The sequence below is a fragment of the Leptosomus discolor genome, chromosome 3 (assembly GCF_034619465.1).
Source record: "Leptosomus discolor isolate bLepDis1 chromosome 3, bLepDis1.hap2, whole genome shotgun sequence".
NCBI classification, from domain to species: Eukaryota; Metazoa; Chordata; class Aves; order Leptosomiformes; family Leptosomidae; genus Leptosomus; species Leptosomus discolor.
Genome location: NC_141393.1, coordinates 66,238,815 through 66,265,118, shown reverse-complemented (window position 1 = coordinate 66,265,118; position 26,304 = coordinate 66,238,815). Strand labels below are relative to the sequence as shown.

The 26,304-nt window shown below is 39.5% G+C and overlaps 1 protein-coding gene across 1 annotated transcript in view; it reads right to left on the bottom strand.

The window, feature by feature from the left end:
• Positions 1–1,943: 1,943 nt before the first annotated feature.
• The window catches only part of NIBAN1 (niban apoptosis regulator 1), a 65,042-nt gene continuing 40,681 nt past the window's right edge, over positions 1,944–26,304 (bottom strand). The window contains exons 6-14 of the mRNA XM_086463038.1: positions 16,241–16,356; positions 12,194–12,298; positions 11,937–12,099; positions 10,767–10,954; positions 10,349–10,510; positions 7,478–7,588; positions 6,775–6,882; positions 4,851–4,962; positions 1,944–3,908 (exon numbers count right to left, since the gene is read on the bottom strand). Of these exons, the coding sequence (XP_086319164.1) occupies positions 2,179–3,908; positions 4,851–4,962; positions 6,775–6,882; positions 7,478–7,588; positions 10,349–10,510; positions 10,767–10,954; positions 11,937–12,099; positions 12,194–12,298; positions 16,241–16,356 (2,795 nt within the window). The 3' untranslated portion in view covers positions 1,944–2,178. The remainder of the gene's footprint in view (positions 3,909–4,850; positions 4,963–6,774; positions 6,883–7,477; positions 7,589–10,348; positions 10,511–10,766; positions 10,955–11,936; positions 12,100–12,193; positions 12,299–16,240; positions 16,357–26,304) is intronic.

Genomic DNA, 26,304 nt, shown 5'->3' with positions numbered 1-26,304 from the left:
CGTTCTTTCCCATCTTACTTGCGAAAAACAAATATGCTGAACATCCATATTCAATAACTCGGTTCCTTAATATTACAGGAAAATATTACCCAGATCTAAGCCTGCTATAGAAATAACTAAAAAATTACTATGATGGGAATGTTTATGCTAAATACTTTCTGTACACATGTATCTAATCCATGTTGGCCGTAAACAGCTTTTGCAGGAGACCGCAGCCTTTTTTGCAGAAAGTCACTGTCTTGCTAGTCCTCCTTCATACAAACCACTGTATTTAAAAAATGACATGTCTGCTAATTTTAGCATGGCTGAAAGAGACTGCTGCTGCTTAACTGTAAAGCACATGTTATAAATTTGAAGTCACTTAACGTTCCGTACCAATTAGAAATAGCTAATGATTTGTAAAAACAAAGTAGCTGACAATGAAATAACTAATGATTTGTTAAGAAAATGGCTGACAGTGGTTTGTGTGTTTGCAAATTAGTATTTTTGTATGAAATATAAGGGGGAAATGAGTAAAAGTACTTTTGCAAGGAAAACATCTGTGACCTTAATTTTTCTAGACCACAGTATGGCTTCTGGAATAAATAGGAGTTGCATGTATTTTACAATGGTGACGTTGCAGCTGGTCCAGTTACTCAACAACATTCCTTACTTATGCAGTAATATTTGCCTGTTCCTCTAGTGTCAATTCTCTGTTAGTATTATAGTATACTTTGATAGCATTAAATAATAGACTTAGCACAGTTTGTTGAAGTTAAATGCTAAGAAGTATTATGCTCTCGGGACTTTGTTATTTCTTCCCATGTCTTTATGGGCGTAAATCCTGCAGTCCTGACTGTATTTATCATTAATTTTTGCTGTCCTGTACTGTATTATATTTATTCAGAAACAGTCTGAAACACAAGGGTGAATTTTTAAGGTGCCTTAAACTGACCTCTACTGAGGTCTTGAACTCTAAAGCCCAATTTATTAAAATACTGGTTTTCATTTCCAAGCTTTTCTGTGCACAGTCTGTAAACTCTGCATGCAAATAATGCATATAAGCAACTTTGTGCATAAATCATGCACAAAGGATGCACATAGGATGAAAAGTAACAGGTCTCGTTTTAATAGATGCTTTTGAAATGTGATTCTGCAATCCAAAATCTAAGCACATGTGAATAACCTTTGCTTTTTGCTTCAGTTAACACCTGTATTAGAAATTTTATACAATGATTATGATTATTCACAATTGCAATTTATTACATAATTTCCGCACCTAAAAGGCCTACAGAACTGGGTAACTCGGTAAGAATGGGGATAGCAGGACTGTCGATAGTCTCTATTAGATAGCTGTAAGTGAATATATTTTATGGTGGGAAGTAAAACAGAAAGATGCTGCCTGGTTATAGTTATTGTAAACATTCTCATCTTTCCCTTCCATAAAACAAAACAAAATAAAATAGCCGTAAAGTGCTCTGGAAGGCTAAATAACCCAGAAGTGCAGAGTGGGACTGAGAAACCTGCTCCCATATTTTCCCCATTTTAAATATAGCAATAAGAGAAAAAAAAAAAATCAGAACATTTGCTTGTCTTTAATATTTGTCAAAACTGTGAAGTAATTAAGGAATCAGTTTGCAGAGTTTGCATAAGGTGTGGCTTTTGAGTAACCGACTAAATTAACTATTTGGTTCTGTTTAACTACTAAAAGTTTTCTTTATTTCCTGTAAACTGCATGCAAATACTAAAAGCATCCTCGAATAGCAATGTATGTACCAACCACCTAAGAATCATAGCAGTATTTGTCAAATCCATGCATTTAAAAAGTCATGAGCTATTCCCCTGCTAAAACACCTAAGAACAGTTAAGTTGTTAAGCTAACTTTATAGTTGGGAGTGAGTTGCTATTGAAGCACTCAGTGGTCACATTTTCAGACTTTTTCTATAACCATAAAAGGTAGAAAATTTTAAGTCAAAGATGACATTCCCCAGCAGTAACCTGGTTTTAAACAGTGAGGGCTTTAACCAAAAAGAAACTTCATCACCCATCACCTAGGAAGGCATCTGTGCTAGAACTGCCAGAACTGGTAATACCACAACAAAGCCCATTTCCTCTAGCCCGAACCCAAGTAAGTATTCACAACTAAACAGGGATTACTGGAGTAAATAAATCCTGCAGGGCTGGGCTGAAAAATGCTTCTTACTCTTCAGAGCTTTGCTGTGCATAACTATCTTCTATGTTTTCTTCTGTGAAAGTATCTTTTACTTCTGTGCTTTTTATTTCTGCGTGTGAAGATGATTCATCTTCCGGCTTCCCTTCACTCTCACCAGCCTCTCTCTCTCCTGTGACATCTACGGCACTAGCCTCACCTGGCTCTGGCACCAAACAAACTGGCATGTCTAGCAGTCCTGTTTTGGGGTTTTCTGTATCCAAAATGAGCACTTGTGTTGTGTCTGCATTTTCAGTAGGATTATGAAAAAAGCTCTCAGTCCCTACCTCCACCGGGATGGCATGGCTATTCCCTGCTCCTCCTTCCTCCCCATCTAACCTTTTGCCTTCAGACACATTTTCAGTGTGTTCCTCTGCCTGCAACCTATCACTTTTGCAGCTTCCCACACCTGTGTACCAAATGCTTTGCTTGATCTCCACCTCTGCCTTTGCCTCCTGAGGCGTATCTGAGCTTTCCACCAGCCATTCTGCCTGTGCCATATTGCGGAGCCCCTCGGACACATTCTCTAAATTCGTACCATCTGTCCCCAAACTAGATGAAGATGGTCGGTCCTCCTTGAACTCTGTGCCTTCTGCTGCATCTTTATTCATCACCGTCTGGCTCACTTGAATTTCTGCTGCAGCCGTTTTGCTCAACTCGTTGTTCCCGTCATTGTGCTCCTGCAATTTTAACATCTCACCTTCACAAATCTCCTTTATGTTCTCAGCTGGAGTACCTGCTGGTATCTCAACCGTTACCATCAGCAAACTCCTTATCTCATTCACATCATCAGGTGATTTACAACTCTTTTCTTCTGACTTGCTTTCTTTTTCAGGATTATCCCCAAACCCTTCCTTCCCTGTGTTTTCATCCTGGGAGGTAACCCTTGTCTCAGCACTCGCTCCCTGGTCATTGCTTTCTTTTTCACTATCCTCTTCAAACCCTGTTCCTACCGTATTTTCACTCTGAGGTATTTCTTCTGTAATTTCTTTTTCTACCTTGATTTTCTTTTCAGCATTCCCTAAAATATCTGCTTCTACTACATTATCATGTGGGGAAGTCAGCTTTATCTCAGCAACTTCTTCCTGTGCTTTGCTCTCTTTTTCAGTGCCACCAACAAATGCAGCATCCGTTGACGTTTGACTCTCAGAGGTTACCTTTTCCTCCACTGCCCCTTCAGGTACCTTAAGTTCTTTTTCAGGGCTGGCTCCAAAATCTTTCACTGCACTTTCAGTCCCAGGAGCTACTTTTTCCTCCACAGCTTCTTGAGTCTTAAGCTCTTTTTCAGTGTTCACTACACACTCTGCTGTCACCATGCCTTCACTCTCTGAAGAACTTTTTTCATCCGTAACACCTTGTTTTGTAAGGGTAGCTGAAAGTGACTCCTGTTTTTCACCAATGTCTCTAATGACCACTTCTTCACTTTCACTTGCCTGATCACCAGCCATATTAACAGAAGTGACTGCCTCTTTGTCTGATGACTTTCTATCATCGGCATCCTTCTCCCAAGAAATTTTTTCTGTCACAATGAGCGTTTCATCACTTTGAGTTTCAGTGTCTGATGTCTCGGCTCGGGCGGAGGCAGGCTTCTTTGCAGGAGTGGTTTGTGCTGATCCTGAAGGGGTCTTGAGGTCCGTTAAGCTGGACACACTTTCACAGGGCAAATTCAAGTTATCTTCAAAGAGGTTGTGCTTCTTCATAATGGCAGCTTCTTTTATCACTAAATAAAACAGAAAGATCAAACTGTTTTGGAAAGACTGACAGAGGTGCCTTGAAGAAGGTGCGCTGTTTTTGCGAGTTTCTAATGTCACACATTTTGATATTACAGACAACAGTAATTTTCACTTTCAACTTGCTTTTTCCGTTTACATTTCTTGGGGGTGGGGGGTGTTTATCTGTTCTGAATAATGGAACGTCAATATTGATCTACCAATTGCTGTAATAGAAAACTACCAGAGGACCCACAATGCACAAAGGTAATGTTTCAATGCAGAAGTATTTACACTGAATATATGAATAAAAGTGTTCTTGTTACATTAATTAGTATACTGATATTTTTGAACAGGAGTGCTAAGGAGGAACTATTAAAATTTACTGTGCTATATAGACGCTTGTCTTTGATCTAGGTTCTAGACATACAGACAGATCCAGAGAGATACAAGTATTTTATACATCTGTATATGCTATTAAAAACAGTTTAGTTTTCTGACACAAAAGCAGAGAGATGTGCAGGGAGTACTGCACTGGCATCAGTGATGTACTGGAAACTGCATCCAGTGGTACATTTCATTTGGGGAAATTAATTTTTGCTGCCATTAGATATCACCAAATCTTTGCAAATAAGAGCGTATTTCACTCCTTGGCCCAGGGAATCAAGATAAAATGAAGTTGGCATAATTACATTTTGTTAGAAATAGGCTTGTGCCAAGCTTTCACTTTGAGTTTCCCAGGTTTAGTAAAGCTGACCCATAATTCAGGCTTTAGTGCTTGCCGCTCATCTTTAGGGAGCTAAATGAAAATACTGTAGCATTGTACACACCAGTCTTCAGGAAAGTGGGACCTGGGTCTGAAACAGCCAAGTTAGGGGTCTGGGAGCTCTGAAGCAAGATCTCACCAGCCAACAGCCGAAATGTTATTACTGTTACCTCAAAAATGTTCTCACCTTTCAGGGTTTCTTCAAGCAATGTCTGATATAAAATCTCTTCATACACATTCTCTACTTGGATCACACTAGTGTAGTCAGCAAAAATGAACTGCTCGTATTTCTGCAGCTCCTGTGCAGACAGAGAAGAAAGAAACAAATAAATAAAAATGAGAGATTCTGAGAGTCCTACTTCAACAGAGCAGGTCTTGCAATGCTCCTTGCTGACTCTTGAGGTCAACTGTTTCAACTATGACTAAATGAACTATGTATGTTCACAATTTATTATGCACTTATCAAACAGTATTCTTGCACTACAGTTCCATTTAAAAGCGCTATAGATCACTGTTGTCTGCACAATTCTGGAATAAATAGCTGGTGAGCAAATGCCGCACTCACTGTTTGTCCAAGGAGGCAAATCCACAGTGAGCACGGGAAATACAGGGTTTGGTTTTGTTTTCCTAATAGGTGTGTAACATTTTTAGCTTACTCATTTATACGCAATAGGCTGTCTAGACAATAATGGAGTCATTATCACTAAACAGCTGCTTGTTGGTCTATAAAAAATAAATAAAGTGACCTCTGCCCACTTCTAGAAGAGGCGACCACATACAAACATCAGGAAGTTTCCAAGTAAAAGGTCAAGACTTTACTGGGCATGTCAGTTGTGCCCCACATTTGCTTCTAGAGCTGGCTGCTCATTTCTGCAGAGGCACAAATGCAAAAGGCTTGTGGGAAATTAAACAGAAAGGGCTTGTGGGAAGTTTGCACCACCACTGCTTCCTCCGTCCTGTATGAGAGAGACATGATGTGGGCCTTCCCCATCTCCACATATATTCAAGGTGATGAAATGCTTGCCCCTGTGCATAGACACCATGTCTTGAAGGCACTGCTGACACTCTGCAAGAGATTATTATTCTGGGGGTAGTAAAGAAAGTAGAGTGACATACAGAAGAGGGTGATTTTCAATATATTTTTGAAAGTTGTATGTTTTAATAATCAAAGATTCGCAAGCATAACTTGGTAAAACACTTGATTTTAAACTTGTTTTTGAAACTGAAACAAGCTGGAGAGCATCAGCAAGAGCAGCATGCTGTGGGTGAGAGCTTACAGCCTCCGGGAACATCAAGGGAAACAAAAGTGCAGAGAGGCAGGGATGGCTTAGGGCAGTCATCTTTCAGCAGGTAGAGTGAAACGCAAGAGGATATGCATGGGCTTCAAGAAGGGTACAGACTATTTATTTTGAGCCAAGGTGAACAGCATTCCAGTTGGTCCCTGATGTAGGCACACTGATAGCACCTCCTTGAAACTCTGGTAGCCGCATTTGTGGAGTACTAACCTACCCGTACGATTAAGGGCAACGGAGATCGTCTCTGTATGTATGTTTCCTGATTGTCGATGCAATCACTTCCATTTAAGATCACTGAAAGCAAGCACATGGCCTGTCTGCTTGCTGCTCCTGCTGCCCAGGCAGGCATTTGGCTTTGAAGGAGGTCATCAGCAGAGGCTGTGTACAGTCACAGCCGTGCCTCAGAGTGCTGCTGGAAAGTGCCCTGGCCCACGGGCTGAATTTCAGCCTGCAGTAGGGCTGCTGAATGCAAAGACAAGCCATAACCTACAATTATAACTGTCAAGAAGAGTCCAGTTTGAGGGGACTTCAGATCTCTAGGGAAGAAATGAAACAGGGATGGGCAAAGGCCTGCAACTATCTTTGAGAAGGCAAGCTGTATATACAGTTTCCCTGTTTCCTGAAATCGTCCTTATGTTCCACATCTACCCAATCCACGAACTGGCAAATCTAAGCATCATTTGGCTGAGCAGGCAGCCAATCCGCACAACTCTCTGAGAGAAAACAGCTTTACAGAGTTGAGGATTTACTGCCGAAGTGTTAATCCTTCCATGCCTTTTATTACTGTTTTTTTTTTTTTTAATCACAGAAACCTACTGGTTTGCACGTTGAAGCCAGTGTCTTTTGCATTGTGGGCAAAGTAATCTGTACCAGCGCTTCTTGAAATATCTTCTTCCGGATAGTGCTGCTGTCATAATCATATTGCTGTCAAAACAGACAAAAAGAGAAACAAACCCAAATGTGTTTGGGGTTATTAATCACTCATAGGAGGAACTGATTCTTGTTGTCCTGTAACTGGTGATGGGTGAATCCCAAAGGATACCACATCACGGGTGCACTCAGGGGTTTGAACTCCCATGCAGGTTATTCCAGCTTTTATAAAACTATGCTAAAATCTGGTTTTCTGGGATCTCCCTTCCTTCAATTTTATAGTTAGGCTAGAAACAGCCCCCTAATTGCTCTCTCCAGGTATTTCAGCATTGCCTCTTCCAAGACTAATGAATTCTAGGGGCAGCTAATAAAAAATTATTTACCCAGATCCATAGCATCATATCCAGCTGATTTAATTGCAGCTAAAGGAACTGCACATGTAAATACTTTTACAGGTGTCTGCTCAGAACTAGGTTTTACCCCCAAAATGAGCAGCTTTGCTAAGTGCCACGAAGTCTGTATTTCCAGCTGGATGGTAAGAGGTATCTTCTTTCAAATACTGAGATAAATTCACATAAAATACATTCTCAGTTTCTGAAAAGGCAGAACCCAAGGTCTTCCTGTGCAAATGCTGCTATATTACATTTACCTTCAGTACTCTCAGCTTGACTTTTTCAATGGTTGTTGCAACTTTCGCTGAGTCTGCCTGGTGACTTGGAGAGAACAACTGCTCAAAAGTATAAACTGCATTTTCCATCAGCTAAAAACAGTAATTGAAAAAATCTGTTAAAGACCAGTAACACAAAATTCCTACATACATAAAGAAGCATGATAAATGTAACTGTTAACTTAAATTGTGGTTTTGAGAAGGTGAAATGGAGAAAGAGGCGTACAATCAGTAAATATTTCAAGTACTTTAAATTATTGTGGAAGGAGAAAAAAAGCCGTGTTTAGTTTAGATTACAACACTCAGTTTTGGAATGGAAAACTAAGAAGAACATTACCTAATGCAAGAGAATAAGAAATTGAAAAAACCTCAACTTCTATCCTGAGTTTACAGGCAGGTCAATATTAGGAAGTCTGCTAAAGTACCTAAACAGTTACAGCAGCAAACTTACTCAGAACAGATTAATTTATATTGTCCAAAAATCTTCTTCTGTATTTCAGCTCTCTGAAGGCTAACGTGCCCAGAAATGTTGCAAAAAATAAAGAAAACTAAGCTTTGGTATCATTATTGTACTATCATAGCTTTCTTGTATAGCTTTAATCTCATGTCACCATCCAAAATGATGGTGACAAAAAGTAGAATTGATAATCTACATAAAAAGGTCACAGACAAAACTCATTATCCCTAATAAGAAGACTCCCATTGACTCCTACCAGATTCTAATGGTCTTATTCATTAATACTGCAGATAATTTTTTTAAAAGAGTAATTCATCAGTAGCTTTCCTTATAATACAAATAATTATCAGCAAAAATCACACAGTGCAGTAATTTCTCACAGAATCATATTAGGCTGGCATTTGCTATATTTTCAGGTTATCCAGAGATCCATTAAAAATATTAAACCCCCTACTCTGAAAAGATATTTCAGAAAAACAGTTCCGCAAGCAGTAATTATGCCTACTTAATGAGGTTTCTGCCTTTTTTAGCTAAGTGTTTCCATTCCGATTTTAATATATTCTTATGAAGAAGTACAGGGACATCCACAGGGAGGCTGTCCACAGGGCCTAGTCCTTCTTTGCATCACATGGGACCATCCCAGCCATATACTATAGAGGACTTCCTGTAGTTTGTAAATGAATATGTACATACTTATAGATAAGCCATGCTTTTAATTCCTCCTTGGCTAGTAATATTTTCATGAATGAAAATATGCAGTGACAAAAGTTGAAGGCCGATTTTTATAACTGACTTTGCAGATAACATAGGATAAACAGAAATGGAGAAGATGGAGGTTTACTCAATTTGTGCGTGCATCACAAGGCTGTATAGTAAATGCTCATGCACTGCAAGACCTTGGATACAAGAAAAAGACAGGATCAGCGTGGAGTTAAATCTGAGGCTAACAAAAAGATGAACTACTCAATTTTTATTTCAATTTTTATTTAAAGCAAATCATAAATTGGCATAGTTCTGGTCAAGTCACTAAAGCTGCTTTATTCATGCCAGTTGAGCACTTGGCCACTAGAGGATGCCAAGCACCCAAGCCAAGGAATTCTGCTCCAGCCTCCACCCGAGTTAAGAGTTAAACCAAATGCTTTCTTTATGTTAAGACTACTCAAGTATAAACATGTCTGACCTTACTTATTAATAAAATAAATGCCCATGGACACAAAGTGAAGCTACTTACTATTTTTATGAGAGAAATACTAGTCTTTTAAAGAGAGAGAAGCAGTAACAGCATTTTTTAGAACAACTTGTGCTTTAAGTTAACTTATTTACTGTAAATTTTGACTCATGTTCTGTTCAGAAAAAAGCACCACTTGGTTTGTACGGGATCTGTTCTCTCTCTACTTCTTTGTCTTGACTCATGGTCTTCACTTACTGGAAGACTTTTATTTGGCAGCATTTTGGAATGGTATCCCCTGAAAGACCCAGATACGAAATCAGAATTTTATTTCTGAATAATTCCTTGGCTGCTGGTCATGGCTGTTTAGGAAAACCCTATCCCAGCACTGTGCTAGAGACTCACTTTCCATATTCATAACTCCCACTCCGTAGAACTGGACCAGCTCCATTTCACAAGATTACCGACTAGATTATTTAGTTTCTCAGCTACAGATTACAGTCACAGGATCCAACATAGAGCTACAAGGCCAAATCTGCCTTGTGATCTCGCAATCAAAAGAAGTTTACTGGCCAGCTCTTAACAGATTTCTGGCCAGGCATCCAGAAGAAATAAAAGCAAAGCAAAATTATAGCCTATACCAATACACACTAGAAGGGAAAAAGAGGTGGAGTTAATTTTTCATTTGAAATGTTGTAGTCACTTCAAGCATTCCCATGAGAAGTAAAGTTGGTTAAAGCACCTACATACAGCTACATCCTGAGACATCATCTGTGTCCAAGTAATTGCCAGTTTCTAATATAAATTGCCTTACTTTATATTAATGAGAAAATAAACTACCAACAAGGAGACATTCCATTTTGGTAAGACCCCTCCCAAAAAATCAACTCTCGAGAATGGAAATCAGGTAGATTTTAGCCACCCCATTGGTTACAAGCAAAGTTTTCTCAGGTGCTGAGACACTGAGAATTCAGAACATGAAAATTCAGGAGAAGAGATGATCCATCCAAAGATTTGTGTGCCTTGCTAAGACTCAAACACAAGCAACCTCACAAACATAAATGTCAAACAGCTTCTAGCTGTGATTTTATAAGGTTTTGTTATCTGTAATTTGATTGAGAGATATTCTGGGACTCTTGCACAGCTGTTTATCAAGATTACTTTGAAGCAGATTAGAAGGACAAACCTAACCTGTTCTCCCAGAAGGAAAAACTGGATCTTACAGTACCTCTTGCATGAAGTTCTGTGTCCTCTGAATCACAAAATCAATGTGATAGACCTTGAAGCGACTCTTGAGGTCTTGAAGGAGCTCTTGGAGGAGGTTCACTTTCAGATAGCAGGGCTCCATTTTCACAGAGTTGAATGGTAAGTTTGTAAGCTGATCCACATTCTGCATTCCAGTGGAGGAAGAACAGGTTTAAAGAGAAAGCAACCAGAAGCAATTTTTTAATAGAGAATGTTACAGTGGCCCTAAGACAAATTCTGGTATCTACACTCTAGTTGCACAAATACCGTAAGACTTTCTAAATGACAAAACTGAGCACTAACATACTACAACCTGGGAAAGCAAATAGTGCTGTGAGCCAAGTTCTAGCTAGAAGGTCCTTGTGCTAATGTAAAAGGCTCCAAATACATTTTTGTCTTACCTCCTTTAGCTTTGTGATATCATTGGTCTTCTGGAAGTCCTGGATGATTTCATTAACTTCTTTATCAAAAAGTGAGCGGACTTCAGTGAATCCAGAACTCACTGGACCCATGAGCTCCTCTAATATGGATGTGAGAAATGGCTGGATATTTTCTGCGCAGCATTTCTGGGCAGGCTCAGAAACAGTGGCTGGAGTGTCAGACAATACAACGGTTGCATTTAGGCTACTAAGAGATATAGTGAAAAAAGTAATCGGAACTGATTTACTTTACATGAATTAAACTACTCCATATTTTTGCCTGGAGTCGCACCTCTGCAAAGATTATGAAGGTGATGAAGGAGAGTTTATAGCTTTATGAGTGACAATGAAACATCTTTTCCCATGCCCCACCTAACCAAATGCTAGCAGCTTGGGGGCAATGTTAGAGCAGAGGAAAGGACAGCTCTAAGTATTGATACGTACTGGGAGGTTTGCACAGAGCATGGCCACGGTGACTCTATAAGGAGGCTCCGAACTTGGTACACTACAGTTCACTGAAAGCATCTTAGTCTGGTATGTGAGAATATCAATAGAACATCCTGAGTTTTATCAAAACAGTTCCTAAATTATCAGCTATTTATTTATTTGCTAGCTTAAGCAACATCATCTAATGTTTTGCCTGTTTTTTACACTCATTTTTATATTCATAGCAAAATTACAGTTACTTCACATTAGTTTAAAATCACCTAAGAAGACCTTTGGTTTAAGTATTCTTTGGTAGCCTATGAATTTGTCACATTTGTCACAGAACCTGCTTTTGTGGCACATTCCTAGACATCCGGTCAAAACCACTACACTTTTAATTATGCTCATGTGACCTATATCTTCATTACAGGAGGCTGTCCACATGAAAATGAAAGCAGAATTAGCAACTCTAATCAGGATACTCAAAACCTGTCAGGTCTAGCTCCAACTTGAGAAGACCCGGTATTTTCACAAACACAGCAGCCAAAGGTATCAGTTCCCATTAAAGGCAGCAGAGGCTCAAAGCATTTGTTTTCTGAAATCAGTGTCTCCAGTTAGATTTTTTAAAATGTACAAGGATTTCAAAACAATGATATCTGGCAATTGGAGCAACACAATGGGAAACATTAAAAAATTGTTTCAAAACACAGCTGTACCTCCACTAACCTTTGATTTTTCCAGCTAAGAAGTTCTTGGAGTTCAGAATCTGATCCATGTCTGAACGAATGGTTCCTTCAAGAGTTTTTGCAAAATCTCTGCATTCTTCTTTCAAGGTACTTAATCCTTCTGACACCTGCTGCTGGACTAAGCCATAAGTTTCTTCTACGATCTAAATCCAAATTAAATTGAGAAGTGTAGATCAGAATCAGCACAAACAGACATCTGCTATGAGAAACAACTACACTGCAAATATCAGTACTTACACCAAACCAGGCTCGCTTCCTGTCATTCCTCTTTCCTTTCATTTTTGGCAGCATCATCGTCTGAAGGTTAGGCAGGAGTTCCTCCATCACAAGGTTGCTCAGGATCTATATGGTCAGAAGATTAAAATTACAAGTTCACACACTGTTCTTCATCTGAAAACTGAGCACTTGCATCGCAGAATAATGTACAAACACAGGCAACCTCAAACATACAATGGCTTAGCTACCCCAGGCTGCCAGGAGGATGGGATTTAAAATTTTAGGTATGCCTGAAGGAAGCATTTCATCTGAAGCATTTTTCACTGAAAGACTTTGAGAGGCCATACAACAATTGACAACAGATGAACTAAGATGCTGAACTAAGATGTTCATTAAAATTTACTGCATGCTATTATGAAACTGGCACATGCAAATCAATGGAACTAAAATGATTGATATCAACTGAGCAACCAGATCAAAAACATTTTAAAAGTTGGTTTGCTGACTGCTGCTTCCCCAAACTGACCTTGTTCTGGGACACTCACACTCTCCCAGAGGACATATCACTGAGGATAAATTGTTCTAGAGAGTCATCAGACAAAGGATGCTTTTAATAGGAAGATAATTGGCCAAACCAAGAAATATGTGACTGTACCAATGTGGATCTCTAGCACTCTTTCAGGTGACCAACTTCACAAGAAAAGAAGGAAATCCCAGGAAAAACAGGATGTAGGACAGAAATGTGGGTAATCTGTGAATCAAATAATTCTACTCTATCTGATTTTTTTTTCAAAAAAATGTAACATGATCCAATATTCATTACCTCCAGCCTAATTCTGAGGCAAAAAGGATAAAATAAATAGCTGTTGGAGTTTGTGAAAAACTTTTCAAGCAATTACTTTTGTCAGTAAAAGACAGCTATATTGGTCTAAACCCAGTAAAACTTTCACACTGTAGAATTCATATACGTTGAAGTCTCCTCCCAACACTCCAGATTCTTGAACAAAAAATACATAATGTATAACCTAAGAAGATAATCTGTAACAAAGGTGCACCACAGCAGAAAGGTAGTGGGAAGAAAAGTGTCAAAGGGACTTCTACACATCAAGCATTCATGACAGAATGTAGGAAACTGAGGAAAAGGTCTCATTGCCCCAGTTTTTATTATTTCTGTAAGTATATTGTTGGTCTATCATTGCTGTATATTTCTAAATTGACACAGTACTTTTCTCCCTCAAGAACATTTTCACTTTGAAACAGAGTTCAGTGGTCACAGAAGAGATGCATTACCCCCTCTGATCCCAGCATCTAACTGGTACTTCAGTCTTGCAGATGGTTCCAATTAGAAAGAAAAGACATCAGACTGGGAATACAGATGATATCAGTTTGGGGGAGTGGTCAGTATGCTGGCAAGCAAAGCTGCTATTCAGAGGGACCTAGATGGGCTGAACAAATGGGTGGACAAAAAACTCATGAAGTTCAGTGAAAGCAAATGCATGGTCCAACATCTGGGGTGGAACAATCCCACGCACCAGTATAAGCTGGCAAGAACTGTCTGGAAAGCAGTTTTGCAGAAAAGGACTTGGGCATCCTGGTGGACAAGAAATTCAGCATTGGTCTGCAAGGTGTCCTCACAGCAAAGGGCAACAGCAGGTCGAGGGAGAAGAATGTTCCCCTTTATTCAGTGCCTGTCAGACTGCAACTGGAGCAGTGTCCAGTTTTGGGCTGCAAAGTCTCACAAAGTATGTAGTCCTCTTTCCTCCCCAGTGGGACTCGAACAGAGGTTTTGCTAACTGATGCAGTTTTGAACCCTGCTCTTTTCCTTGCTTCGATAACAGCCCAGCACCGTCCTCATTCAAGGATCACTGCCCTGATGCACCCAGCTGCTGGCTGAGCCAATACAGAATGCAAAAAACACGATTCAACTTTACATTTTCATCATGCCAGTGCTTTTTCATTTGTGCCATTTCATTTGTGCCAGTGCTTCCTGACATTCAACCTCACGTATTACAGCTGCCTGAGTGCGTTTAAGGCATGCACCACAAACATGATAGGGAAATGGCAGGAATTTAGACAGTAAAAGTAAGAAAGGGCTCTGACTGCATGCCACATAGTGTAAAACAGAGTACTTCCTGGGCATAGGCCAGCCCCTACAGAAATATAACATACAATACCCTACTTTTTAATATAACTCTAAAATACCTGTAATGTGCAATACCCTATTATTTTTGTTTCATATAACTTAAGTATCACTCAAATTCAGCTACACTGACTCAAATACCTGTCAAAACCAGTTGGCTAATTCAGGTCCTAAACTAATGAGTCACTTAAAAAAGTGACAAATAACCCAAACTGAAGCACCACAAAACAAATAATAAATGTGACAATGGATCAAACATATCCTGAAGAATCTGAGCTCTCTGGAAACATTTTTAGGAATGCTGGATTGGCTTTATGTTTCTACACTGAAAGGTACACTGCAGGCATTTGGGGTTTTTTAATCCCTTATTCAGCTATCCTTGATTTACCAGTATGTTATTTCTACTACATGTATATTCAAGTAGTACTGATCAAGGGAGTTACGCTAGTATAAAACTGGTGCGTTGTAGTGCTCTCACTATGTGGCTGTATTTTAGCTCCTAACAAGCATTGTCAAAAATTTCTTGGTTTTAATCCTGTATTTCAGCACTTAACTTACAGAAATACCATCTACAATTGAATTTAGCCTCTGTTAGTAATGAAATCTTAAAAATTAAAAAGAAAACAAAACCATGAAAAGGAACTTTTATGACACAAAAAAATTTAGTAGGTCTTCAGCTAAGTGACTGAGTACTTGTTAATATTACAACCATGTTGCAGTACCTAGGCAGAACTGCGTGAGCTAATGCTGTGGAGACTCTGTCATTGCAAATGAATGTCAGGGAATATATTTATTGGCATTCTGCAGAGATTTTCAAACAACAAATTGTAGCTTGCTTGTTCCAAACCATTCACTTAGCTTGGATGTTTGCCTAAAATAATTATTATACTTGGTCAAAGCAGGCATAATAACACACTATACTTACAGAATGAATTATTACTAAGAAGATAATAGCGTAACTAGTCTGGATGTCTTCTGATTACAGTTCTCTTGAGGTATATGGGTTATGAGTAAGTAGTTGGCAAGCAACAGGAAAAACAAAACATAAAGTGAAACTAGCACCATAGGACCCAGACCCTGAGCTTAGCACCTTATTTCTGAAGAACTGAAGTACACAAATTGTTGGTGTTTAAGTGTGACTGTTACTATGCAAGACACAGATGTCTGGCACAATAAGTAGGTCTACTAGTTTATCGGCTCAGAACTAAAAGCTTCATTCCCAAAGAACGGGGAAAAGCAAAATGAAGAGATTCTTCAAAATTTATGTTTAGCTGCTATTCTGTTCATCGTAAGCCTGATCTCCTATGATGGCATCTGGAGGCATTAGAAGACAATAAACAGGAAACTCTTTTGTTTAGTAACAAAGGTAACAGGAACAGAAGAAAAAATATCTCTTACCTGCAAAATAGCTGTCATGAAAGACAGAAAAACAGAGCACAGCCCAGCGCAACTGACAGCGAGTATCTGCTGCATACAAACTGTGGGTTCTGAGTTTGGTGTGTATTGCTTTTGGTCTCACTGATTTAACAAAACTATAAACAGTGGCAAATGTGGTAGCAAGATGTTAGCAAGTGCCTTGTTTTAGACACAGCGTTTATTCACCAGTTGACCCCATGGCATAAAATTAAAGTAGATGTATCAGGTTTTTGTGGAAATGTGGCCATCCCTACATTCCAGCACAACACAACTTTAGTTCACAGCACATTTTCTTTCACTTTCTAGCAAAAAACTCGAAATGGATTTTATTATAAAAGAATTATCACTTAACATATCAGTAAGAAGTATCTTGAAATCTTGGGTATTTCTACCAACTAGATTTTCTTTTTAAAAATGCCATTTTTTTCCCAAGAGGCTTTACAGCCTTCGCTATCCTCAGAGCTGCCATATCCAAAGCCAAAAAAAAAAAAATCATGATGATATTCTTTTACCTCTTTTTCATTGCCAGTTATCATTTCCCATGTCCCATAGTGGCCTTTCTCCTGCCGGAAGAATTGAATGGCTTCTAAGAACGCCTCAACTTCATACGTGGTCTGCTTGAGAAAATCTAAAGAGAACAAAAAAGGATTTACCCATAAATAACCTTTAAAAAACAACCATCCTTTTTTGATCCATTTTCCTGTTCCACGTGCATCTAGCTGTAATATTTTTAAATCAATTACTAAACCTGAAGACCTTGGCCTTTCATTAAGATTTAGAAGCATGATGTTGAACTATAACATTGCATAGATGAGCTATCACAAGCCATCCCATCTAAGCAGATAAGTTAAACCAACACCAGCAAATGTTAATACAGAGCACATGATAAGTTTTACAGCAGCAAGCCTTGTCTGTGGTAGACTTTGATAAGGCAGTCACTAACATATGAAAGCTCATCCCTTGCCTTTATATCTATGAGCAGTGTAAGATGGTATGTGGGAAGACTTTGACAGAACGTACCACAGCCAAGAGTTGGGAGATTCTGCTTCTTTAATTTAAGATAAGAATTAGGAATTTAAGATAATGATAGTCATCTGATTGTGGCATGTTGCACACCCTTGATACATTGCTAAACCCTGAGTTAACACTTCCCAATAATCTCTTATTTCCTTTGTTTTATTAAGGAACTGATTATCAAGATGATTTTTCATGGACATACAATAAAACAGACCTGGACAAAGCAAGCACCATGCTCATACCAATTAAGCACAAAAACTTCTGACAAAATCATGCTGCTTTCCCTAAATATTTCAGGAATGTTTAACCACAGCTCTGGAGTATCTGGTTATCATCCACAGCTACTGCTGCTATATGGTAGCTCTTCCCAAGAACAACGTGGTAGCCTGGGGACACTGTTGTACAAATGAGACCACAGCACAAAAAAACCTGAGAAGTGGCTGAGCTAGTTTGCTCTTAGAAACTCCAGACAACCAGTCGTGCAACAGAAATTACATTTGCTCCTTCCAAGCCACTGAAGGCTTTCAAGAGAGTTGCAGCCAACACTTTCCTTCACATGAGAGCGCACAAAAGCACAGCTAATTAAGACTGCAACAGCAGTTACACAGCAGAACTAGTTTGTCATGATTTGGTGAGAAACAGTCCCTTCTGCCTCAGAACGTGGAAAAGGTCCTTAGAGCACTCAGGCTGCTTAACAAACCTGAGTAAGAAAAACCACCACTGAAATACTTCAGGAATTCAAGTGCTGTGTCTTTGCTATGAAACAGAGCTTCAGGATTATTGTTAGAATTATTCGTAAGGCAAAAACAAAGCCACAATGGTTTATTGTCCCCTCTTCAAGGTTATCCACTTGCAGCCTTGATCAGCTGAAGTCCTGCTGTGCAGGTATTAGGGAAGAAGGGAGGGAAGAAGAAAGTTAATTCTCTCAAAGGTAAGTATGCTGCTTTAAAAGATACTGATATGTATAAACAATTGTTATGTGAAGAGTCTGAGAATAAGTTCTCAAGCCTTGCCTGTCAAGCAAAACACTTTTGACTTGTTCATGAAACTTTTAAAGAGAGAAGCTTAATAGGAGGCTTGCATACATGCCAAGGGCAATACATGGATTATACAAGTTATGGTAAACACGAAGGATTAACACTACAGTAATGCCTGAAATGTCTCCTCCATGCGCTTTACACAAAAATGAAAGCTACAGAAGCCTACAATTAATTTAATCAATGCCTCACTATGACTGCTGCTTGAAAACAGCACTGTATAGATTTTATCTATTGGTGGGCAATGAGGTTTCAGATCTGCTAAGAGCCCAAATGTCAGAATTTGCCCTTTCAGAGTTTCCCCTAAGCATAATAATTACTTCATGAAGGTATATTATACATACTGAGGTGCACCGAACTCTCTCTCGGTGCCACTCTATAGATACCATCCCTATTTTGCAGATATTTGGAGGTCCAGAGAGATCACACAATTTCTTCAAGCTGCTACCTCTATGATTTACAGCATTTTTAATAGCAAGCCACAAACCAGGATGCTAAACTATCAGTAAAAGAGTTTAAGTCAGGCTGTTCACTGCCAAGAGAACATCATCTGACAGCAGCTTTAATGAAAGAATGGAATATTCCACCTGAGAAACTGGTGGTGTTGCACCTGAAAGCTTTTGTCCTCCCAAAATTAAACTCTGAGTATTTTGATGAGAAGAGGGCTGGGCTTGGCTGGAGGAAGGGAAAACTACAGTTCCTGCAGCCATCTGATCATGACTCACGTGTTTTCTTTCTTCGCAGCTGTGCTCCCTCCTAACCAAAAGGGACAACAGACCATCCAAAGGGCTTGATCTTGGACCTGCTGAGATGATGATGATGCACCAGTGCTGACAAGAGTCTGCCCTCTAAGATCATCAAGTTTTAACTCCAAGATCAAGGGACTATTTTCTCTCTGTTCTGATTGGCCCCAACCCCATAGAGAAGTGGGAAGAAGGTGCTAAAAATCCAGAAGTGATTCATTTGAATAGTTCATGGGAAAAGTATCAAGCTGTAAGTACCATAAAATCCCAATCACACATTCTTTCCTATGCCAGTAAACACAGGAGAAAAACACAATTATAGCAGTCTTACTACAAACCCAGCTCAAAGTAGAAAGGAAGCTTTATCCTTCAAGGCTACTACAATTGCTTAATTTAAGCAATTTCATTCTCACTTCCCATAGGAGGAAAAGATTGCATCAGCAATAAGGCACTGAACAACTAGATCCATCCAGTGTTGGGCTGTGCAGAAGCTGTTGGTGAGGCATACAAGACAGAGGCACATTCATGGGATATAGCTCAAGAAAAGGGAATTGTGCCCAAGCTGAAAGGAGCTGTGGTGCACATCCTCCAAGATTTCAGCAGGGAAGAGCCAGGGCTTCTGTAAATCAGATCTAGCAGTTTATGAAAAGGCTAGAGAACTGCAACTGGCTTGGCAACCAGCACCGTTATGCCAGAGCAAAGCAAGAAAAACAATGAATAAGCTGTTGGGGTAGCCCTGTTTGCGTGCAAGAGCGAGGATGGTGCGTGGGAGATGGAAGCAGATGCTGCAGCTGCAAACAGGGCAGGTGGTAAACCCCAGTGGTATCAGGAACTATTGTTCATCAGCAGAAAGGACAACGTGTGCTTCACTCTCCTGAACGCCCTCACAGGGGCTTCCCCTTCAACAAAACTGGATGGCACCTACCTATAATGAGTGATGCATCTGTCCCTGCTGTTTGTAGAAAGTAGTATGTTAGGGGAGCTTGGTGGTGTGGTGGTTGTAGGTCATCCTTATCCAACTCCCATACAAAGCCATAAAGTTTACTGAATGTCCTCCAGCAAAAGGCCAGTGAGGCATTACAGGTACCCAGACTGAGGCTATGTGCTTAATCCAAACAGGTCTGCACTTGGAAAATTACCCAAGCAGCTTCTCCAGCTGCTAATGAATATAATATCATCTTATTTGTGGAGAGCAAAACAAAATTCTGTTTGTTCTGTTTAATTTTAAAATAAGAAAACCCACCTAGAGACTCTATCTTTACATATCCAAGTGTGGAGCCTAATTTTAATGACAGATATTGCTAACCACAGATTCCTTTTATAAACGTAACAGAATAACTGCTCTAAAGCTCCTTTTTAAAAGATGGAAGGACATCTGGAAACACCATTACTTTATAAATCTCCCCAAATTTGCACATCTCATAAAGGCACGGCTGAGTTTGTTCAGTACTGCAGCAAGCTGCCTGGAGGAATGAGCTTCCTTGCAGCATATAAACAGCCTAAATCCCTCTTTTAAAAAAAAAAATATGTCAAATCCTAACTCATCAAAATGATACACAGAGGACCAGGCTACTTGACACCCACCGAGTGCACTTACACCTGGTGCATAATGTTAACTTAGAGGTTCCTGTTCCTAATTCCAGCTGTATCCAATGTTGCAGCTGCTGTGGGACTTGCAGTCTCCCAACAAGGTGCTCCAGGCTATGAGCTGTTGCTCCTTCTCTGTCACTTGGCAGATGGATGTTTGGTCATACAGGCGAGAAATGAGGAAATCTTCAGTCCCAAGTTCCTACGTGCTCTCCCACCCACGGCAGGACAGCTGCACCTTTGAAGATGGACACGTTGCTAGCACACGGTTTAAAAGCCCCTCAGGAGAGGTTATCTGAACAATTTTTCTGACTCACTAACACTTCTTCTCAAGACAGCAGTGGAATTTAATTGCCCTGGTGAATTTGGTCTTGTCCGTAGCCATAGATTGACCAGTCTTACGTCAGTCAAAACACTGAAGACCTCCATGCAAAAACTTCTATAAATACGTCTCATTACAAGAAAGGATGAGTGCCGAAGACCTCACTGCCTCTAGCTAAAATGGTGGTTTTTCAGCAAATCCAGACAATATGAAATCTGTATTCAAACATTCCAGTTCAAATTTTGTATCTGTATGTACTGCAGACTGCTGCATTGGGTCTCTTGCTGTGCTTTGTAGCAGAAAGCTCAAAACCAGTTGATGTTTAATTGCTTATGTGTTGTTTTTTCTTAGTTACAATCAAAGGAAGATGCCTCTTCAACATTACATATCCTAACCTGCCATGCTAGCTGTTAAAAAGTATTTCAATATCCACTTTAAACTCTGTGCTCCTCTGAACAATAATTGTCATTAATGAAGCTATTCAAACTCATTATTGCAGCATGAAAGAGGCTAAAATGGTCATCAGACAACAGGAACGCCAGTAGGCATTTGAAGACAGACAACGTATCATTGAAGCCCTTAACAAATGCAATGGCAACAAGTCGAGTCTTCGTATAACTAGCAGCAAGCTCATTTCTGTATCACTTGTGCAACCGCATGGAAAAGTCTGTGTTTGGGAAGAACAGGGAAATGTTTCTCCAGCTCCCAATGGGACTTCAGTCAGATGCGATAACCAGACAGCAAGAATTTTCCACCTCCCAGAACTGATGGGGTGGTTTGCTCTACTGAGACACCAGTGGTTCACAGTTCCCTTCTGCGTCTTGGCTAATTCTGCAAAATGAGACTCGCTGATTTTTGGATGCAGCAGCAGCATTAGCATGTTAAACTGTTCAGAGAGCCAAGGAACTGCAGTCAGGATGTTTTATGAAGTGTAAAGACTGAGTATGTCATTCTTCAAAACAAACTGAGTGCCTCTATTGCAATCCAGTATATGTCCTTCTCTCATATGGGTTTTTCTTACAATAAATTTATTACTTTTATTGTTAATAATAGTGAAGGGGTATATTGACTGTGGACGAAGTGCTTTACCAAAGCAAGCTAAACCACTGAGAGTAATCTAAGCTTTTTGGCTGACATTTCACAAAAGGCTGAGGCCCAAAGACATAGATGAACAAGTGTTAAAACAGAATCCAGAAGTCTGAGCTCACAGAGCACAAGTTTTAATTAAAGAAATGCTGATTCTGATATAACGCCCATCATGTGACTACCAAAACTTGGAATTAATCCACCCCAGCTTCATCTGTTTCCTGCAGCACTCACATCTACATATATGTTCCTGGAGAGTTGCCTACAGTTTGGTGAAATATTCTGCATTGAGTGAATATTATTTTCCATATGGTCCCTGTATTCTTCCTGCAGGTAACTATAATTGATGATATTAAAGCAATCTGGCATCCAATGATGGCTGTATTTATACGAGATGATCATGTAAAGGCCCATAGGTAGGAAGACAGCCTTGCCTGGCTCCTGCTTACCATCCTCAATAACTGCAGCTTTGGTCAAATGTCTCTTCCTAACCAAAGTCGCTAACAACCTGATATACTTTTTAGTTCCCTCCTACAAGACAGCAGGGCCCATGAATACCTCCTCAAATCTTCAGAAACCACAGACTTTGATTAAAGAGTGGGGAAGGTGGAAGGACAGTCACTGGAAGGAAACAAAGTTGATCGAGGAGTCGAGTTAGGTGGCCTTTCACTGATGAGGGGAATCTCACTTACTATAATTTTTGGATTATGATAAATTAGTAGAAACTGCATTTAATTTTATATGATCTCACAGTAATATATCCTTGCTTCCTCATCTATTTGCAGGAAAGATGGCTGAGGTGAAGGCAGTGCCAAAACATTGTAGTTTTTTCTTCTGATCACCTTACATAGCATTTTCCTAGGACAAGTAAAGTCTCTGTACAGGTATCAGTGAAGGGTCTTCCTTCTTGTGATGCTACAAATAGACTGTAGGAGGTGGATAAAGCTGAAAAATATTTGGAATTTTAAGTGTCTTATCTTTGGTTTTAGCAGTCTCAAAAGACGGTGCTTCCACCACCTACTGTTTCCACTGGATACTGCTACCCTCAACAGAATAGATTTCATGCTAAGAAATGCAAATTACATTTTTCCCAATTTTCTTATCCTTCCAAGTCATCCCCCTCTCACTTTAGCATCTCTTTCTTTCAAGTATACTTAGATTGTTGTTTTTTCCTTTGCTTTCCATTATACATGTTCTTTAATTTAAAAAAAAAAATCAATTTCTAAAAGCTGGTAAAAAAGAAAATACACAACCCCAAAGCAGAGGGAGGCTGCTGAAAGAAAAGCCTGTCATTTTAAAAAAACTGTAGTGCCTTAACCAGCTAAATACATAGGACATTTCCATCTCCTGATATGGCACTTCAAAGAAAGCTATTGCACGCTGCTAGCCACCAAAGGATTTCAGGTGAAGGCAGCTGGAGAACACCAGGGAATAAGACATGTTCCTGCAGTTAAGAAGTCATTCTGCCAACCTCCCAACACCACAATTAGAGGGTGCCTATCAAATAAAAATAAATAAGCATGACTATTTCCCTTTCTAAGAGTGATCTTTGTAGCACAGCTTTCCTGCAATAGCATATTTTTCCTAGCATTTCTGGTAATACTTGCCTCGGATTTATTCGCTGCGGGGAGGGACTGCGGTGATTATTTTCTGTTGCTCATACAGTTTCTGTTTAATGATGAGCAACTTTATACTGTGGGGTGTATGAGTAATATCATCACACAGAGGATTATGGACAGGACACAGAGAATGGCTAAGAGAGGGCAAGACCATCTGATCATCATGTTATCATATGGCAAAAAGTGACCACCTGATTTGCGAGCACATTTTAAGAGCTATTGCTTGTAAGATATTACAGAGAGTTGGTAAGAAAGGCCATGGCCATCAGCTCCAAAAAATAAGGTTCTCACAACTTCTATGTGCAAAAACTAAGCAAATGGTCCCAGCCCAAAGGGGATGGCAGGCAAGAAAATGAGAGTAAATCCATCTGCTTGAACCTAGGGAGATGAGGAGAGCTCAGCAACGGGACCTCAGGACAAGATAGTTTGCCTAGGGCTTGTAACACCGCTACAGCACTTCTGGAAATGATCCTCTGAATAAAAGGACACACCATTTACTTTTACAAAATGGATTCCTGTTACATTATTATCCAAACTGAGTACAAAGTGAAGTATAATGTCCTGGGTCTTAGAAGCAGCAGCCTCACAGCTCTGATGTTTTCCTGAGAGCAATGTACTATCATATTATTCATAGATCATGCGGTATGAAGCTGCTAACCACTAACAGAAGCTAGATGAGGTCATTTCCAAACAGGATACAACCCTGCAATAGTACGCTGTATTTATAGCAAATAAAGTTTTGCAGCACAAGTTCCCTCCATGACCGTCAAACCAACACTCAGCGGGTTTAACTATTTGTTTTGCAGCACGCAATGCCTGTATTAAAACTGTTCAAAGCAGCACGAGACAGATTAGAAGGAACTTCCCTCTGATGGGACCAGAAGCTTTACATTTCATAGCCTAAAACATGAGCGACCTGTATAATCACACACAAAGAATCATAGTATCATTTATCTCTGACAACTTCCAAGCACTTTCCAAACCAGCTACTGTATTTCTGGTGCCAGTGAGCATTTTTCTGCTGCTGAACTTTGAAGCTAGAGCCTGAATACAACCTTACACCTGCACAAATTAGTATCCTCATGGCTCCTAAAATAGGCTCGGGTGGTAGGCACAAGACAGTGGCTCTTCTGCACCATCCCACGCTTGGTAATACATAAGAAAAGGAGAATAAGCGCAAAGCGTGGAGGTGAGAAAGGTAGGAAGACTGTAATCGCAATTAGGATTTTAGCACATTAATCACCTCGGTGTTTCAGAATGACTGTAACTCCTACAGACCAAAAAACCTAACTACAGTATAGGCAAGCAGCCTTACTGGAAAAGCAAAAGCCATGCTAACTGAAAGAACTGATGTTGTAGAGCAAAAAACATCCCAGAAAGAGGAAAAAGTATCTTATTTTAAGCAAAATATTCTAAACTAAAAAAAAATTTCTAAACATGTCCTAAAACATTTCATGAGTTTCATAGCACCTCACAAGCCTCATCAAAGATATTTATAGCAAAATAGTTTTGACTGTTATGATAGCGTTAATATTTGTATGGAAATCGACACATCAGTTTTGAAAAGTCCATTTGGTCCTCAGATATCCATCTGGTGAAAGACCAGCCACGGTCTCAGCCACTCATGTGGATCACAGGAAATCTGATCTTATTAACCATAAAGTGATTTAATTAACCAAAGTGCAGCAACTGTAGTGAGAGAAGCCAAGCCACAAGTCTCAAGTTTGAGTCAGACAGGCAAAAGGCCTGTTAAAAAAAGCAATTTCCTCCTCAGTTCTACTTTAATTGGTCCTTCTGCACATCACCTGAAAAAAGGCAACAAGAAAATCCTTCTCTTCAGCTGCCTTCTCTGGAGAAGAAAAGCCACCCTGTTTGCAACATGAAGACTCAGAAATCTTTCCAAAGTCCTATTTGGACTTCTGACAGCTGCTTTGCTCTGTATATGGAGATATGTATCCTTCAGCTTAATATTTTAATGTCAACTTCTCAACATTTATCAATGCTTCAGTAATTATTCTGAATTACAGTCCAAGAGTTGGTAAGTCCTACAGATACTATATATATGTAACATATAAAAGCTAGAAATAATTATGAGAAAAACACCTGCCAGCTAAACTTAAGAATTGAAAAAGGAAATGTAGACACAGCTAATGGCAACCTTAAAAGCCAGAGATAGAGAAAAAAACATCTGGAGCCATCCTAGTTGTCCTGATGTATCCGAGCTATAACAGAATTCCCTGCATGACCTTAAAAGTAGATTTTGAATTTCTCACTTGCCTAATGTATTTCTTTATTGTACTTCTTTAATGTCTTTATTTTTTTGTTGTTATTTATGGTGAAATTGGAGATGACAGGATATGGTTCTGAAAGTCCCTTAGCTTCCCGTGTCATGAGAGTGATTATCAAGATAAGGATGTGAAATCAAACCAGATGAAAGAAAATAAAATCATGAAGCGAAACTCCGCATCTCCCAGAATTAGGTAGTTGTATTTTCCTTCTCATCATGCACACTTCCCTCTATCCTAGCACCAAGTGGCTGGGCTTCTTCACTTTTAACAGCAAATACTAAGTGAAACACAATATCTGATAACCTCATATAGAAATGAGAAGACCTCCTAAAATAACAAAAAAATAAATAAGCATTCAGAAGAAACTTCAGTCTTATTTTCAGGGTGTACAAACATATAGGATTAAAAACTGGAGAATGGGAAATACTAGAGCACTATGACTATTTTAAGCATTTCCCTTATTATTGCCATCCTGGGACTGACAGCACCTAACACCTGGGGATTAGGTGGCCATTTCAGCAGCAAATTTCCCCCAGAATTTGAGGTGTGAAGTTCTCACCATTTCAAAAACGGAGATGGAGAGGGAACCACAGTAAGTCCACGCTGTGGATGAAAGTGGAGGAATCATGGAGATAAAGGCAAACCAATGAATCACATACTACAGCCCATATCTAAACTGGGATTAGCACTTTAGGAAACAAGGAAAAAATGAAGCCATTTCCTTCCATACTCCACTTAAACTCAAGCACAGATTATCCAAAAAGCTGAGAAGTTTTTAAAACTAAGCATTACATAAAATCCTACACTGATGAAGGTCTGACTTCCAGATGCTTGAGAAGAACAGGGCCCCTGGAAGTAACAGTGAACAATCAGCAGG